The sequence below is a fragment of the Oryctolagus cuniculus genome, chromosome 21, assembly GCF_051225735.1.
Source record: "Oryctolagus cuniculus isolate XC-2025 breed Fujian yellow rabbit chromosome 21, ASM5122573v1, whole genome shotgun sequence".
NCBI classification, from domain to species: Eukaryota; Metazoa; Chordata; class Mammalia; order Lagomorpha; family Leporidae; genus Oryctolagus; species Oryctolagus cuniculus.
The window spans coordinates 24,431,412-24,445,982 of NC_142887.1; the positions used below are offsets into that span (position 1 = coordinate 24,431,412).

A 14,571-nucleotide genomic window follows, 5' to 3' on the forward strand; every position below is an offset into this window, starting at 1 on the left:
ACGGCAAAGGAAGACCTTTCTCTCTGTCTCCCTCTCTCACTGTCCACTCTGCCTGTCAAAAAAAAAAAAATTAAAAAAAAAAAAGAGAAAATAAATGATGCCAGGTCAGATACACTAGTATTCTCTTCCATCTTTGTTGAGGAAGTCAAGGAGAGAAACGTCTCATCTTGCTGCATGCATGTCTTTCACACTTGTCCCCAGAGCCAGCCAGTCATCCACTGTGTGAAAGAGGAAGCAGCGGGCCGGCGCTGTGGCGTAGCAGGTAAAGCCCCTGCCTGCAGTGCCAGCATCCCATATAGGCGCTGGTTCAAGACCTGGCTGCTCCACTTCCTGTCCAGCTCTCTGCTGTGGCCTGGGAAAGCAGTGGAGGATGGCCCAAAGCCTTGGGCCCCTGCATCTGCGTGGGAGACCCAGGGGAAGCTCCTGGCTCCTGGCTTCGGATTGGCTGAGCTCAGGCCATTGCAACCATCTGGGGAGTGAACCAGCGGATAGAAGACCTCTCTCTCTCTCTCTCTCTCTCTCTCTACCTCTCCTTGTCTGTCTGTGTAACTGCCTTTCAAATAAATAAATTAAAAAAAAAAAAAAAAGCGTGAACAGACTGAAAGCCTTCTGCAGGCAGCCATGTCCACAGAGAAGCTGTCGTCTTTCCATCTGATTGATTTGATTACAGGATGCTGATTCTCCACCTCCCACAGTGCTGTAAAGCACAAACAAGCACACCAAGCCTCTTTAAATACAACTCTGAAGTCACCGCAGGGCCAGGTGGTGCGCAGATGTGACCAGGAAGCCAGGAGAGTGGTGCACAGAGCACGAGTTTGCAGAGTGCACATTTGGCAAAGACTCTGGAACCAGACTTCCTGGATTCAAATCTAGACAGGCTGTCTGTGTGGCCTCGGGCAAGTCACTTCCCTGCTCTGAGCCTCGAGGGGAATATTTCAACACCAGCCCCCCAGTGTTGTCTGAAAGATAAACCAGAGTAATGTACACAAGAACTTTGCTTGGTGGGCATCGAGTGAAGCATTTAAGATGCCACTTGGGGGGCCAGCGCTGTGGCACAGTGGGTAAAGCCTCCACCCATGGTACCGGCATCCCATATGGGCGCTGGCTCAAGTCCCGGCTGCTCCTCTTCCAATCCAGCTCTCTGCTATGGCCTGGGAAAGCAGTAGAAGATGGCCCAAGTCCTTGGGCCCTTGCACCCCCCATGGAAGACCCAGAAGAAGCTCCTGGCTCTTGGCTCCTGGCTCCTGGCTTCGGATTGGCCCAGCTCTGACTGCTGTGGCCATTTGGGGCATGAACCAGTGGATGAAGGACCTTTCTCTCTGTCTCTCCCTCTCTGTTTGTAACTCTGCCTCTCAAATAGATCTTTAAAAAAGAAAAACACGTGGCCCGTGGGACACCCGCATCCCACATCAGAGCGCCGCGGTTTTGAGTCCTGGCTCTGCTCCTGGTTCCGGCTTCCTGCTTGTGTGCACCCCGGGTGGCGGGGGGTGCAGGCTCCAGCGGCAGGGTCCCCGCCATCCAAGTAGGAGACGTGGATGGAGCTCCCAGATCTGGGCTATAGCCTGGCCCAGCCCTGGCTGTCGTGGGCATCTGGGGAGTGAGCCAGTGGAGGGGGAGTTCTCTTTCTCTCTTTCAAAGTTTAAAAAAAAAAAAAAAAGCACATTGCAGTGTCATTGTTACAAGGACTAAGACTGTGCAAGTCACGCCACCACCCCCCCCAACCTGGGGACTCCGAGGCACACAGCAGTTCACAGACCCCAAGAGACACTCTGGCTTAGGAGTTTTTATTTGCATGGGAACAGCAGATGCGACAGTGAGCCTGGGAGGGGCGGGGCCGGGGAGTGGAGCAGCGCGTGACCCCGCGTGGCCCCGCGTGGACTCACTGCGGGGGCTCGGCGGCCAGCACAGGGAAGCAGCCCTCGCGGTGCCACTGCCGGTCACGCAGGCGGCGCACGGCCTGCATCTGCGGCTGGAAGGCCCCCCAGTCGTTCCAGTGCCGGAAGTCTCCAGGCTCCAGGAGGTACTGGTACCCACGGTAGCCGGGATACTGGTAGCCAACCCACCTAGGAGGAGAGCAAAAGGGACAGCCTGGCTCCTGGACCCCTGCGCGGGGCCGGCCAGTTCTCCGACTAGTGTGGTTTGAAATGTCTGTCTCCCCAGTACCCCAAACTCGCACAGGAGTTTAGTCCCCAAAGTCCCACATTAATGGTACTGAGGATTGCACAGTCAATGCAAGTCTAGTGGTCGAGGCGGGGCCTTGAGGGAGGGATGAGATTGGACTAAATCAGTAGGGTAGAACACCCATGAGTGCATGAGAGAGGGGGAGGGGGGGAGAGGAGAGAGGGAGGGGGAGAGGGAGAGAGGACAGAGACGCAGACACGTGCTCGCTGTCTCCGGCTGTGTGCCCTGTGCCCTCGGGACTCCCTCATCAACAGAGGCTGAACCCACTGGGCCTGTAGAACCATGAGACAAAGCCAACTCATTTTCTTGATAAAGCAGACAAGGAGCTCATGGATCCCGGCAATCTTCTGTCCATCTCTCACCTCTGTGGTCTGGGGCCTGTGTCACATGGGGCTCCTCAGCCCTGAATTTGCCCCATCCCAATGCGTGCACTCGTTTCTCAGACAGGCCTCAGTTTCCAATTCTGGAAAGTGGGCACAACCACAGGGACTGGCTTATTCCGAGTGTTTTGCGGGGCACATGGGAAAGAGGACTTGAGGTGTTTTCGATGTACGATGTCCACACGTGAGAAGGGAGATCAACACACACCCCACTGGATGTGGTGCCCCGGGGCTCAGAGGAGAACGAGCAAAACGTAGCAAAAATGGGGGCTTTGAGATTGCTCAGCAAATGTCAATGATTCCTTTCTCACTTCCCTCTCTGCTCCTGTTGGGAGAAGAGTCTGTAGGTTTCTGCTGGGCCCTTGATGGTCTTTCAAAGCCTGGTTCAAGCCCCAGTCTCTTTGAGCAACCGTTGGAGCTGTCTGCCACCCAAAACACACACCCAGGACCCAGGCTCCTTCCTCCCTCCTGCAGCACGGACATCTCGTCTGGGCCACGGCTTCCCTAGCACGGCTGGACCTCATCTCACCAGGCGTGGGGCACCCCCGAGAGCCCGAGGAAGCTTCTGGAAGGCAGGACCTGGGCCTCACTCTCCTCTGCCTGCCCCAAGGTGGCACCTGACCCCAGACAAGTCTCTGTTCGCTCAAGATGGTTCGAACGGCAGGATCACAGGCTTCCAGGAATGGGGAAATAGGGCCAGGGCTGCGACAGTGTTACAAGGGACTCAGCACGAGCCTGGGCTGGAGGGATGGAGGGGCCCGGGGGTCTCCGGCATGGCTGTTTGGAGGCAGAGTGATGGACACAGTGGCCTCCCCGGGCACCCAGCCTTTCCCTCCTGTCTTCTCAAGGCCACGGGGACACAGGGCTCAGCCTGGGACAACTGCAGATCCTGGGGGTTGAGAGCAGGAAAGGCCCTTTAAGTCCTAGGAGCGCGGCGTGCCCATTGTGCAGCCGACGACCCTGAGCCATGGCGGGCCAGGGGGGTAGTGGGTGGGGGCCAGGACTCAGGCTCTCAGCACCATGGTGGCCACACCCAGCCGGTTTCTAGGGCCCTGCAGAAACCTAGAAAGACCCTTCTCCCAGGAGAGGCAGAGAGAGAAGTGAGAGACAAATTCTTGGCGTCAATGACTTTTTTGAGTGCTGACAGTACGTGAAGACTGTGCCTCTCGCCCGAGCTGGACCTCCCTGCTCGGGAGTTCTTCTGCTCCTTTCCCAGGGACTGTGCGTGTCCCTCGTCCCTCTCTGTCCCCAGGCCATGCACCCCTCTGTCCACAGCAGCCCTGAGCCCCGACTCCATTGCTCCCTCGGACCCCGTCTTGGCCAAGCAGCTCTCCGTCTCTCCATTTCCAGGCTTTTTTTTTTTTTTTTTTTTTTTTTTGACAGGCAGAGTGGACAGTGAGAGAGAGAGACAGAGAGAGAAAGGTCTTCCTTTGCCGCTGGTTCACCCTCCAATGGCCGCCGCTGCAGCCGGCGCACCGCGCTGATCCTGGCAGGAGCCAGGAGCCAGGTGCTTTTCCTGGTCTCCCATGGGGTGCAGGGCCCAAGCACCTGGGCCATCCTCCACTGCACTCCCTGGCCATAGCAGAGAGCTGGCCTGGAAGAGGGGCAACCGGGACAGAATCTGGCGCCCCAACCGGGACTAGAACCCGGTGTGCCGGCGCCGCAAGGTGGAGGATTAGCCTATTGAGCCACGGCGCCGGCTCATTTCCAGGCTTTTCACAGCCAGCGGCCAGCTTTGTCTTGCCTGCCTGCCATGGAATACACCAGAACCCCAGGTGCCAGCACCAGGAGGCTTGGGGAGGGGCGGGGCAGGGCACACTGTTAGCACGCAGCCTCCCAGTCTGTGTGAGCCCGGGGCAGGGGGCTTACGTTCCACTGGCGACCTTCACGCTGCCCACGCGGTCACAGAAGCCGTAGACCCAGAGGCTGGGCACGTCGTCCTCCTGGATCTCCATGGTGTTGCCCTTGAAGTTGGCACCTTCGTACAGGCAGATCTTGTGCTCCTGGGAGTCCTGGGAAAGCAGAGGCGGGGTCAGCTGTGGCACGTGTTGGCGGGGTGAGAAACAGAGACAGGTCGCTTGGTGAGGCCTCCTGGGTATGGAGAGAGGACGCCGTGGGGCTCCCCCGGGATCACTGGCCCCGAAGGAACTTCCTCGTCTGTGAAAAGGGCTCATGGTTCCTACATCCCAGTGTTGAGATGGTGATGAAATGGATTAACCCACCCAGGGCACCAAGTGCGATGCCTGGCCCTCAGCCACTGCTCAGAACACCAGGTTCATGGCAGCTATGATCACGGCCAGGGTCAAGGGTTGTGGTCAGTGTCACACGGCCGAGGAGGGCAGATGCTTGCAGGGAAACATGGCATTCCCAAGCCCCATGCCATCGAGAGCTTAACCGCCGGCCCTGCAGTTCCTACTTCTGCCTCACAGAGGATAGGCCAACCTGGAGAGTCTCGGGGGGCTCGGGGGGGCTGTGATCTGGATTCAAAATCGCCCCCTGACGTTCACATGCTGGTGACCTGGGGCATTTTACCCTGCCCTTCCGTGCCTTGGTTTGTTCGCCTGTGGAACGGGCTTCCAGTGGGCCCAGGGGATGGTGAGGGACAACCACTCCACTCATGACAGGTGTCAGCTTTGTAACAGGCCTGCCCTTGGACTTGGGCACACGATTCGGCTCTGGCTTCTCAGAGGCTTGCACATCCTGACCTCGCCTCCAGTGGGGGTGGGGAAGGTACCGAGGGAGGCAAGGCGTGGGCGGTGGTGGTGGGGGAGGTTGGAATGCGTGGGATGTATCTGTGTGGCCAGGGCACAAGCGGATGAGAGCGTGGTGTGGGGCAGGGTTGGGAGCCCAGGGGATCCGCTCAGGGGCAGGCCGCGCACCCCCGAGCAGTTGCCAGCCCAAGGTGAGTGCCTCACTGCTGCAGACAACCATCATTTATCACTGTCAAAGCCTTGAGTCTTGGGGAGGTGGAGCCATGATGGCTCCCCATCGTGGGTGGAGTCAACACGAACTCCGCGTGGGGGCCTGCATGCCCAGCTCTGTCCCTGCCCACACCCCTCCCGTCTGGCACGCCTCTCCCCTCCACTCCCCCTGCTGCAGCCAGCCATACAGGCCCCCACCACCCAACGTGAGAGACCTGGCTCACTCTCCCCAGTGAGCTTCCGTGACACAGAGGGCCGTATAAGGACCATCAGCAATGGAGAGAGGAATGCACGTGTTCTGACAGTCTTGTGTGGGCTGATGGTTCAGAGAACTGGAGGATGGCTGGGTTACAGAGACCATCAGGACGCATTGCGTGAGGCCCAGCAGCTGCTGCTGGCTCCGGAGCACCTCGGATGGGCGGTTGTGAAGATTGAGCAACAGGGGTTGGAGAGCTGGCACAGTCCCGGCCAGCTCCCTGTGAATGCTCCCGGGCTTGATACCTGGGCCCCTGCCACCCACATGGGAGACGGGGAGGCAGTTCCAGGCCCCTGGCTATGCCCAGTCCCAGTGACCATTGGGAAGTGAGAGATCTCTCTCTCTCTTCCTCTCACTCTCTCTCTCTCCCCTTTCTCCCTCACTTTCTCTCTGTCACTCTGCCTTTCAAATAAATAAATAATCTTTTCAAAAAGAAAATTCTGCACGAGTATTCCCACTGGGGAAGACACACGTGGTGTCCCACATTGAGGGGACCAGCTTGTGACTCATCATTGAGTCATAATCCCGGAAAAATTCTGAGTCCCCTGCGGATATCGCCACGTGCCTAACCTTGACTCTCCTTAGTTAAATATCGCGATCAGCAAATTCGCAGTGTCTGATTATCAACAAGTTCAAGTGGCTTTTCAGTAACAACCCGTGAGCCCACTCCTACCCACTGCATACTCTGCAGCCTGCAGCTTTGCTGATTGGGTGGGCCTTGAAGGGGTATAACGTGAGCCTAGGGTTCGAATCCTTCCACCGGGAGAATGAAAGCAGACACCGGAATTTCTATTCTTAACCATTGCAACATTGAGTCCACTCCCCATAGCTACCGAAAAAGGAAAAACCTGGCTTTGGGTTTATCATGTGCCCAAGGCTCCTAACGTAGGGCTGGGAGCCCAGTGAGGGTGTCAGGGCAGCTGGATGAACAGGAGAACCCACTGCCCTGGGGCACACCCCAGAGGCTCCCACGCCTCCCATCCTCTCACCATCGGCCAGCAGAGGGGCCCCAGCCCTCCGCCAGGAGCCACTCACCATCTTGATGGGCCGGAAGGACATGAGGCGGTCACTGCGGTAGCTGCTGGACCAGGTGTCCCAGCGCGGGTACTCTCCCTTCTCCAGCACAAACATCTCCCCGCGGAAGTTGGACTGCTCAAAGGCAACCCAGCTGCGGGCGACCAGAACGGTGAGGGCAGGGAGGGCAGAGAAGAGACAGCTGTTAGCGGAAGTCCCTCTGCACCTCTGTCCCCCCTTGCAGGACAGCTCCAAGGCCAGAGCCATAGCCCACAATGGGCCTAACAGGCCTGGGTTTAATTCCAGGCTCTGCCTCTTGCAGGCTGTGAGACTCTGGGCAAGTGGCTTCCCTCTCTGAGCTGTCTACAGTAGTGAGCGTGTTTTCTGGAAACTAGCAAAGGGTAAATGGGATCATGTGGGTAATTAGCTGAGCACACTGTGTCCACAGATTGTAACACCCAGAGAAACACTTTCTTTGGAGCTTAGTTATGCTGGGAGCAAGTCTCTGAGGCTAGAGTGCCTTTAACGCTTACTAATCTCTCTCTTTCTAACAAAGGAAGACCAAGCCACAGGCTCAGAGCCTTGAGCAGGTGATGGGATTAACATAACTGCATTTGCGTTCCTTAGATCAAGTCCCCCACAGCCCTTTTACTTAAAGCAAGCGATCCTTAGCTTTCTATTTACAAATGAATATATGTTCTCTGTGTTTAAAAAAGGAAAGTCCCTTTAAATGAAGTGTGTTAAGTAAATAATAGTTCCGGAGCTACGGGAAACCTTGGGACAGGTGCTCGACTCAGACATTGCGCCAAGCATGGGCTGGCAACCAGGTCACACTGGCTAACAGGTATGGGGCAGTGGGAGGGGAGCCCCGCAGATCCCCCGCAGGAATGAAATGGGACGGTGCAAACGAATGTGTTCAGTCCTCTGCAAAGACTCATTAGAAGCTGGCAGTCAGATGAGAGCCCTCCCTGGCTTTCCCAGTGCTGCCCGATATAGGGCGGGGCATGAGCTTGTGTCAGAGATGCCAGGGGCTCCTGGGAGCTAGGATGATCCGCGTCGCCCAGGGGAGAAGGTGGAGACCGTGCCCTTTACTCTCTCTGTGTTCTGGAGTTTTCAGGGAACAAGAGAAGGCTGAAGGGACAAAGGCACGAGCGTCAGCTTCCTGCAGGCTCCTGGGAACCTCCCTCCCCACAAGGAAATGGGAGGGAGACAGAATGTACCCCAGAAACCTCAGGGCCTTGTCAGAGGCAGGGGTGAACCACGCAGGAGAGATAAGATTCAAGATGGGGACTCGTGCTACCAGAGTAGAGTTGGATTTGCCTCAGTCCTGTTGTGTCTAGAATAGAAGAGAAAAGGACACTTGGGTGGATAGGTGGATGGATAGATGGGTAGATGGCTGAGTGGATGGCTGGGTGGGTGGATGGCTGGCTGGGTGAATGGCTGGGTGGGTGGGTAGATGGCTGAGTGGATGGCTGGGGGTGGTTGGATGGCTGGGTGGATGAGTGCATAGGTGGATGGATGGACGATTGGATGGATGGATAGGCAGAGGGATATATGGATGGTAGGTAGATAGATGGATAAATGGGTATATGGCTGGGTGGATGGGTGGGTGGTTGGGTGGATAGATGGTGGGTGGGTAGATGGGTAGATGGCTGAGTGGATCAATAGATGGGTGGTTGGTTGGATAGATAGATGAGTGGATGGAGAAGCAAGAAAGGGATAAGTAGACATATGAATGAATGGGTTGGTGGATGGATGGATCTGTAGCTGGATAGAGAGAAGTAGACGGGTGATGAATGGGTGGATGGATATATGCATGAGTGGGTAGGAGGGAGCTTGGAGGGTGACCTCATGTGGGAGTTAAGAGCAGACTCTGGAAGCAGATAATCCCGAGTTCTAATCCCCATTCACCATTTGTTTGCTGTGGGACTTAGGCCAGTCAAGCTCACTAAGTTTCAGTGAAGAGAGAAAACCATTGCCAAGTACCTGGTCAGGAGACTGTGGGGGCCTACAAGAGGGAATGCATGGGACGGATCCAGCCCGGGGTCTGCACGGTCACCAATGCCATTATGACACAAGGGAGAGAGAAGCTTCTGGGGACCCGAGCTCATGGAAAGACAGATGCAGAGGGGGTCTGGCTACCCCACCCAGCCTGCCCCCGACCCTCCCCCCCACTGTCTTCTTCAGGGGGCCCAGGAGGAGCCGTGGCAGGATGAGGAATGGTCAGTATTTATGTCAATGCCTTTTCTCTCCCAGGGCTCCTTGGAGCCCAGCAGCAAGGAGAGAGGAGGACGGGGATTCTGATTTACAGATGTGGCCACTGAGACCCAGAGAGGGCACAGCTCTAGCGTCACATGACGGTGTCAGGTGTCGGGCTGAGGTTTCCCCGGTCTCACGCAGGCATGGCTGCTCGCCCCCACGCTGCGGGCTCTGCCTCTCTTCCCGCACCCCTGCCCACCCTGCCCTTCCTTTCTGCCCGCAGCCCTGCTGGCCCTGACACAGATCCGGGCCCCCGCAGCACAGGCCTTTGTGCTCCCCGCCTTGGGCACAGCGGGAGCAGCTGCATCTCTGCTGGAGGAGAAATACTCTAGGTTTGAGTCACCAGTGCTGAAAAAAGCCTGAAAACCCAAGCTGCCCACATCCGGTGCAGTTTCTGTTCCCAGCTAAGTTTGGGGGCCGAGGGTGGGGCTGAGGCTGTGCTGGCCACACTGGGGGTGGGGTGGGGGCAGGAGGTGGAAAAGGGCCCCTCCCCAGCCTGCACTGGACCAGGGCGACTTGGCTAACAGTCATCACAGTCACCTTCAGGGTCTGGTGCCCACTGAACACCTGAACAGTCCCCCGAGGGGCCTCAGAACCATCCTGGGAGGGCTGGTGGGGAGCAGGTGCCTCCCCACTTCAGAGGTGTAGAAACTGAGGCTTGGAGACTGAACAAGACAAAGGGGACAGTGGGGACTCCAATCCACGCTTCTCCGACCTCACAGCCCATGTCTGCTCTCTGTCCCACCAAGAACCTGAGATGCTCAGGATACAGGTGGAACATGCCCTTGAGGGGTCGGGGGAACAGAGACGAAAGGAAGCGGTCTACTGGGTTTCGTCCTGGGACCGGGCCTGTGTCCTGCCTTCATCGCACACAGTGGGGCAGCCACTCCACCTGCGGGACGGTTCTTTCTACTCTGGGAGACCATGGAGACCCAGAGAAACCCAGAGAGCAGGCAGTGAGGTCCAGGGGTTAAGAGCTCTGGGATCGATTTCGGCCAGCCTGGGTTGAATCCTGGCTCTGTCACTCACCAGAGATTGTCTCCACCCCTACCCCACCCCCGCCAAGCCTCAGTATTCCCATCAGTCCAATGGGTACAAGAATAGCCCTCCCTCATGCAACATGGTACTGGCATCTAGGTAAGCCCTCGGCCAGTGCCTGACCCCCAGTGGGGGCCCTACAGATGCTTCTTGTGACTCCCAGGGGCTGCCTGAGGCTGGCAGAGGAGGCAGCTCGGTGGGCACTTGGCTCTTGGGACTCCTCTTATCCTCTCTGATAGGTTAGAACAAGAGCAACATTATAGCGGGAGAACCATGACTCACTGACCGTGTCATACAATTAGATCACATCTGAGCCTCTTTTCTCATCTGTAAGATGGGAAGAACCATAGCACCTCCCTCCGGGGCTCGACATGGGCTGGTGGCACAGTGGCAGGCACACAGCGGCCGCCCTCGTGTGCCGATGATGTCGCCCCTCCCTTGCCCCACACTCACGGTCCCGAGGTGACAATGAGGCTGCGCACTCGGTCAAAGCTGCGGTCGCCCAGGTTCACGCACTCCCCCGAGAATTCCACGCGGCGGCCCTGGAAGTTCTCCTGTTCGAAGACCACCAACTGCAGGAGAGAAGCCCCCACGTCCCAGGGCGGGGGTGGGGTGGGGCAGAGAGTGAGGGGTGGGGCTTCCTCCAAACCACAGAAGCTCCAAGTGAAAAACCCAGTAAGGGTCTGGCATTGCGGTGCCGCAGGTTAAGCCGCTGCCTGTGACGCTGGTGTCCCATATCAGAGAAGTGGTTCGAGTCCCAGCTGCTCCACTTCTGATCCAGCTCCCTGCTCGTGTGCCTGGGAAGGCAGCGGGTGATGGCCCAGTGCTTGGGTCCCTGCCACCCGCATGAGAGCAGGATAGAATTCCGGGCTCCGAGCTCCTGGCTTTGTCCAACCATGACCATTATGGCCATGTGGGGAGTGAACCAGCACATGGAAGATATGGGTGCCGGGTTCTAGTCCCAGTTGCTCCTCTTCCAGTCCAGCTCTCTGCTGTGGCCCGGGAGGGCAGTGGAGGATGGCCCAAGTGCTTGGGCCCTGCACCCGCATGGGAGACCAGGAGGAAACACCTGGCTCCTGGCTCTGGATTGGCGCAGTGCGCCGGCCGTAGCAGCCATTTGGGGGGTGTCTCTCTTTCTCACAGTCTAACTCTGTCAAATTAAAAAAAAAAAAAGACTGCCCCACTGTGATCCACTTCTAAACAAAACAAGTAACTCCACTTAGTCACTGCTGCTAGCTTTTGCTCTGGGGGCTCTCTCTCTCTCTCTCTCTTGCTCTCTCTCTCTGCACCCTCTCTTTACCCAAGCTCAGCAGAGACCAGGGACTCCTGCAGCACGTGCTCCAGGGCCAAGGCTCCAGACACACCTGCCGGTCTAGGGGAGAACTCGAGCTCACGGAGCAGCACCTGCTGTTCCAGGTCGGGGACACTCTGTGGCTCACCTGAACCAGGGAATCGTCTGCCTTTGAGTCTCAGTTTCCCTAACTGTAAAAAGGAGGAGTCTTTTGACCTTGACCTTGTCCTTCCACAGCTACCTGAGAAGCCCTGGCCTGAGCAGGGACCGTGTGGTTCTGGACTGCAGAGAGCCACCACTCACAGGGCCCCCTGCAGGAGAGCGACCGGCACTGCACGTCCGGCAGCCGACGTGAGCCACGCACGGCAATGCACAGGACGGTAGGGGTTTCACAGTGAGTGGAGAAGAAAAAGGAGATAAAGAACAAAAAGAAGAAGGAAGGGGCTGACGTTGGGTGCAGCAGGTGAAGCTGCAGCCTGCAACGCCAGCATCCCAGATGAGCGCTGGTTCGAGTCCTGGCTGCTCCACTTCCTGTTCAGCTCCCTGCTGACGTGCCTGAGAAGGCAGTGGAGGATGGCCCGAGTCCTTGGGCCCCTGCAGCCACGTGGGGGACCTGGATGGAGCTCCTGGCATCTAGCTTCAGCCTGGCCCAGCCCTGGCTGTTGCGCCTATTTGGGGAATAAACCAGCAGATGGAAAACCTCTCTCTCTCTCTCTCTCTCTCTGTCACTCTGCTATTCAAATCAATCAACCAATCCTTAAAAAAAAAAAAAAAGAAAAGGAAAAACGAGAATAATCGCATCTAGCATATGTCAATAAGTTCCCTTAAAGGAATAGTGCATACAAATATATCAAAAGGAATCCGGCAGATGACAGACACAGGGTAAGGATGTGATGATCTGGAACTGGGAGGAGGGGAGGGCTCTGGAGGACACCCAGGGCTAAGGGGAGGGTTTTCACCAAGTCCTAACTTCTGCAGAGGTCTTTAAGAAGTTTATGAAAAAAGGTATGCCTGGTTAAAAAAATATTTGCACCTGGGGCTGGCGCTGTGGCACAGTGGCTTAAAGCCTTGGCCTGAAGTGTCAGCATCCCATGTGGGCACCGGTTCTAGCCCTGGCTGCTCCTCTTCCAATCCAGCTCTCTCCTATGGCCTGGGAAAGCAGTGGAAGATGGCCCAAGTCCTTGGGCCCCTGCACCCGCATGGGAGACCCAGAAGAAGCTCTTGGCTCCTGGCTTCGGATTGGCACAGCTCCGGCCATTGCGGCCAATTGGGGAGTGAACCAGCAGGTGGAAGACCTCTCTCTGTCTCTACCTTTTTCTCTAACTCTGTCTTTCAAATAAATAAAATAAATCTTTAAAAAAATTTGCAGCCCAAAACACCTTTCTTTTAATTTCATTACTAATGTACTTTAAAAAATATTTATTTGAAAGGCAGAGAGAGAGAGAGAGAGAGAAAGAGAGAGAGATCTACCATCCACAGGTTCACTGTCCAAATGCCTGCAACAGCCGGGACTGGGCCAGGTTGAATCTGGGAACCAGGAACTCAACCCAGGTCCCAGGTCTCCCACATGGGTGGCAGGTGCATAAGTACTCGAGCCATCATTTGCTGCCTCCCAGGATAAATCAGTGCCAGGACTTGAACCTGCACTCCAAAAGGGTACACAGGTGTCCCAAGTGGTGGCTTAACCCGAGCTAGGACGCCCACCCACCGAGACTTTTTGAAGTATCCTTGTAGGTGGGTGGGTTTGCAGGTAGTGGTTACATTATTACTAATTAATGCTCGGTGCTGAAGACACTGCTCAGGATGCCTACGTCCCATGGGGGGACCTGGGTTCCAGCTCAGCTCCTCTCCTGACTCCAGCTTCCTGCTAATGCACACCCTGGGAGGCAGCGGGGGACGGCTCAGTGGACGCATCCTTGCCACTCTCACGGGACACCTGGGTTGAGCTCTTGGGTGAGCCTGGCCCAGCTGCAGCTTTATTTTGGGCATTTGAGGAAGGAACAAGCAGATGGGAGAGCTCTCTCTGTCTCTGCCTGTTTGTTTCCTCGACTTTCAAATGAATAAGGGGCATGAATACAACTAAACAATGTAATGATGAAATAAGTAACAGTATAAACAAAAGCCAATCATATCCAGCCCATACAACAGCATAGCACAGACCAAGGGACCTGAACGTTGAAACCGAAGCAAACCGCAGAGGACCGGACCCCAGGCTCTCCAGGGGCCCCTTTGGCAGGGGCTGTTTGGAGCGATTCTCCAGGAAGTTGGAGCCCCTCCTGCTGCCTGCCCCGGGCCAGGTGGTTCCTGTTGCTAAGCCAACCTCCTTCCGTCTGGAGAGTCCTCCTCCTGTGTTTAGCTTTAGATCAGCTCTCAGCTTGTACTGATCTGGGCTCTCTGGCAGGTGTCCAGAGTGGCCCCGCCCCCCTGCCCAGGTGTGGCCATTCTCCTAGGCTCCCCAGATTGGCCGGGGCACATCTGTGTGTGCAGAGGAGTGGGGAGAGGAAGAAGCCACGGAGGAGGAAAGGGCGGGGTGGGGGAGAGGAGGGAGAGGATGGTGAGATGGAGAAAGAGAAAAGGGGACCGGGAGAAGGAGGAGGAGGAGGAAGAGTGGTGGAGCCCTACCACCCGGCTCCGGCTCCTTACCTTGTAGCTCCCAGGAGGCAGGTCTCCCGCTTTGGCACCGGGCAAGGGCACTGAGGCTGGGGCCTGGGCAGGGCCGGAGCCTGGGGCTGGTCCTGCCGGGGGGGCCCCCTTCCCTTTGGCATCTGGCCCTGGGTTCACGGCCGCCGTGGCTGTGGCCTTCACAGCCTGAGACATGGTCCCGACCTGCAAAAGTCTGCACGGAAACCCCTGGCCTGCGTGGGTCCTGGCTGGCACCGCAGGCTGCCTCCTGCTCTCCCCCCCGCCGTCCCCTGGTGCGTTTCTGCCTCCATGGACTCATCTCTCTCTCCTCCAGAAACCTTCGCCTGCACAGCTTTCGATGCCCCCCATTTTCCAGGATGCCATCCCTGGGTCCCACAGGTCCCTAGTACATTTCCTGCCGCTCCTTCTACCAGCCATGCCTTTCCCTGTACCCCTGACCAACCAGCCAGTCCCTCCTTAGCCCTCTGCCAGTCTCCCCCAACCCCACCCCCACTAATCCTGTTTGGTGGTCTGTGCACCAGCAAGACACCTGGCCAAATTAATAACAAGAACCAGGCGCGGTCACACACAGTGTCACACATTGCAATG

At 56.9% G+C, this 14,571-nt stretch overlaps 1 protein-coding gene across 1 annotated transcript; it reads right to left on the bottom strand.

Moving 5' to 3' along the window:
* Positions 1-1,768: 1,768 nt before the first annotated feature.
* CRYBB1 (crystallin beta B1) lies at positions 1,769-14,340 on the bottom strand. Its single transcript, XM_017350692.4, has 5 exons — positions 13,984-14,340; positions 10,503-10,621; positions 6,774-6,906; positions 4,431-4,573; positions 1,769-2,063 (listed from the first exon to the last, which is right to left on the bottom strand). The coding sequence occupies exons 1-5, from the start codon at positions 14,155-14,157 to the stop codon at positions 1,880-1,882; spliced, it is 753 nt and encodes a 250-aa protein (XP_017206181.1). The 5' UTR covers positions 14,158-14,340; the 3' UTR covers positions 1,769-1,879.
* Positions 14,341-14,571: the final 231 nt, after the last annotated feature.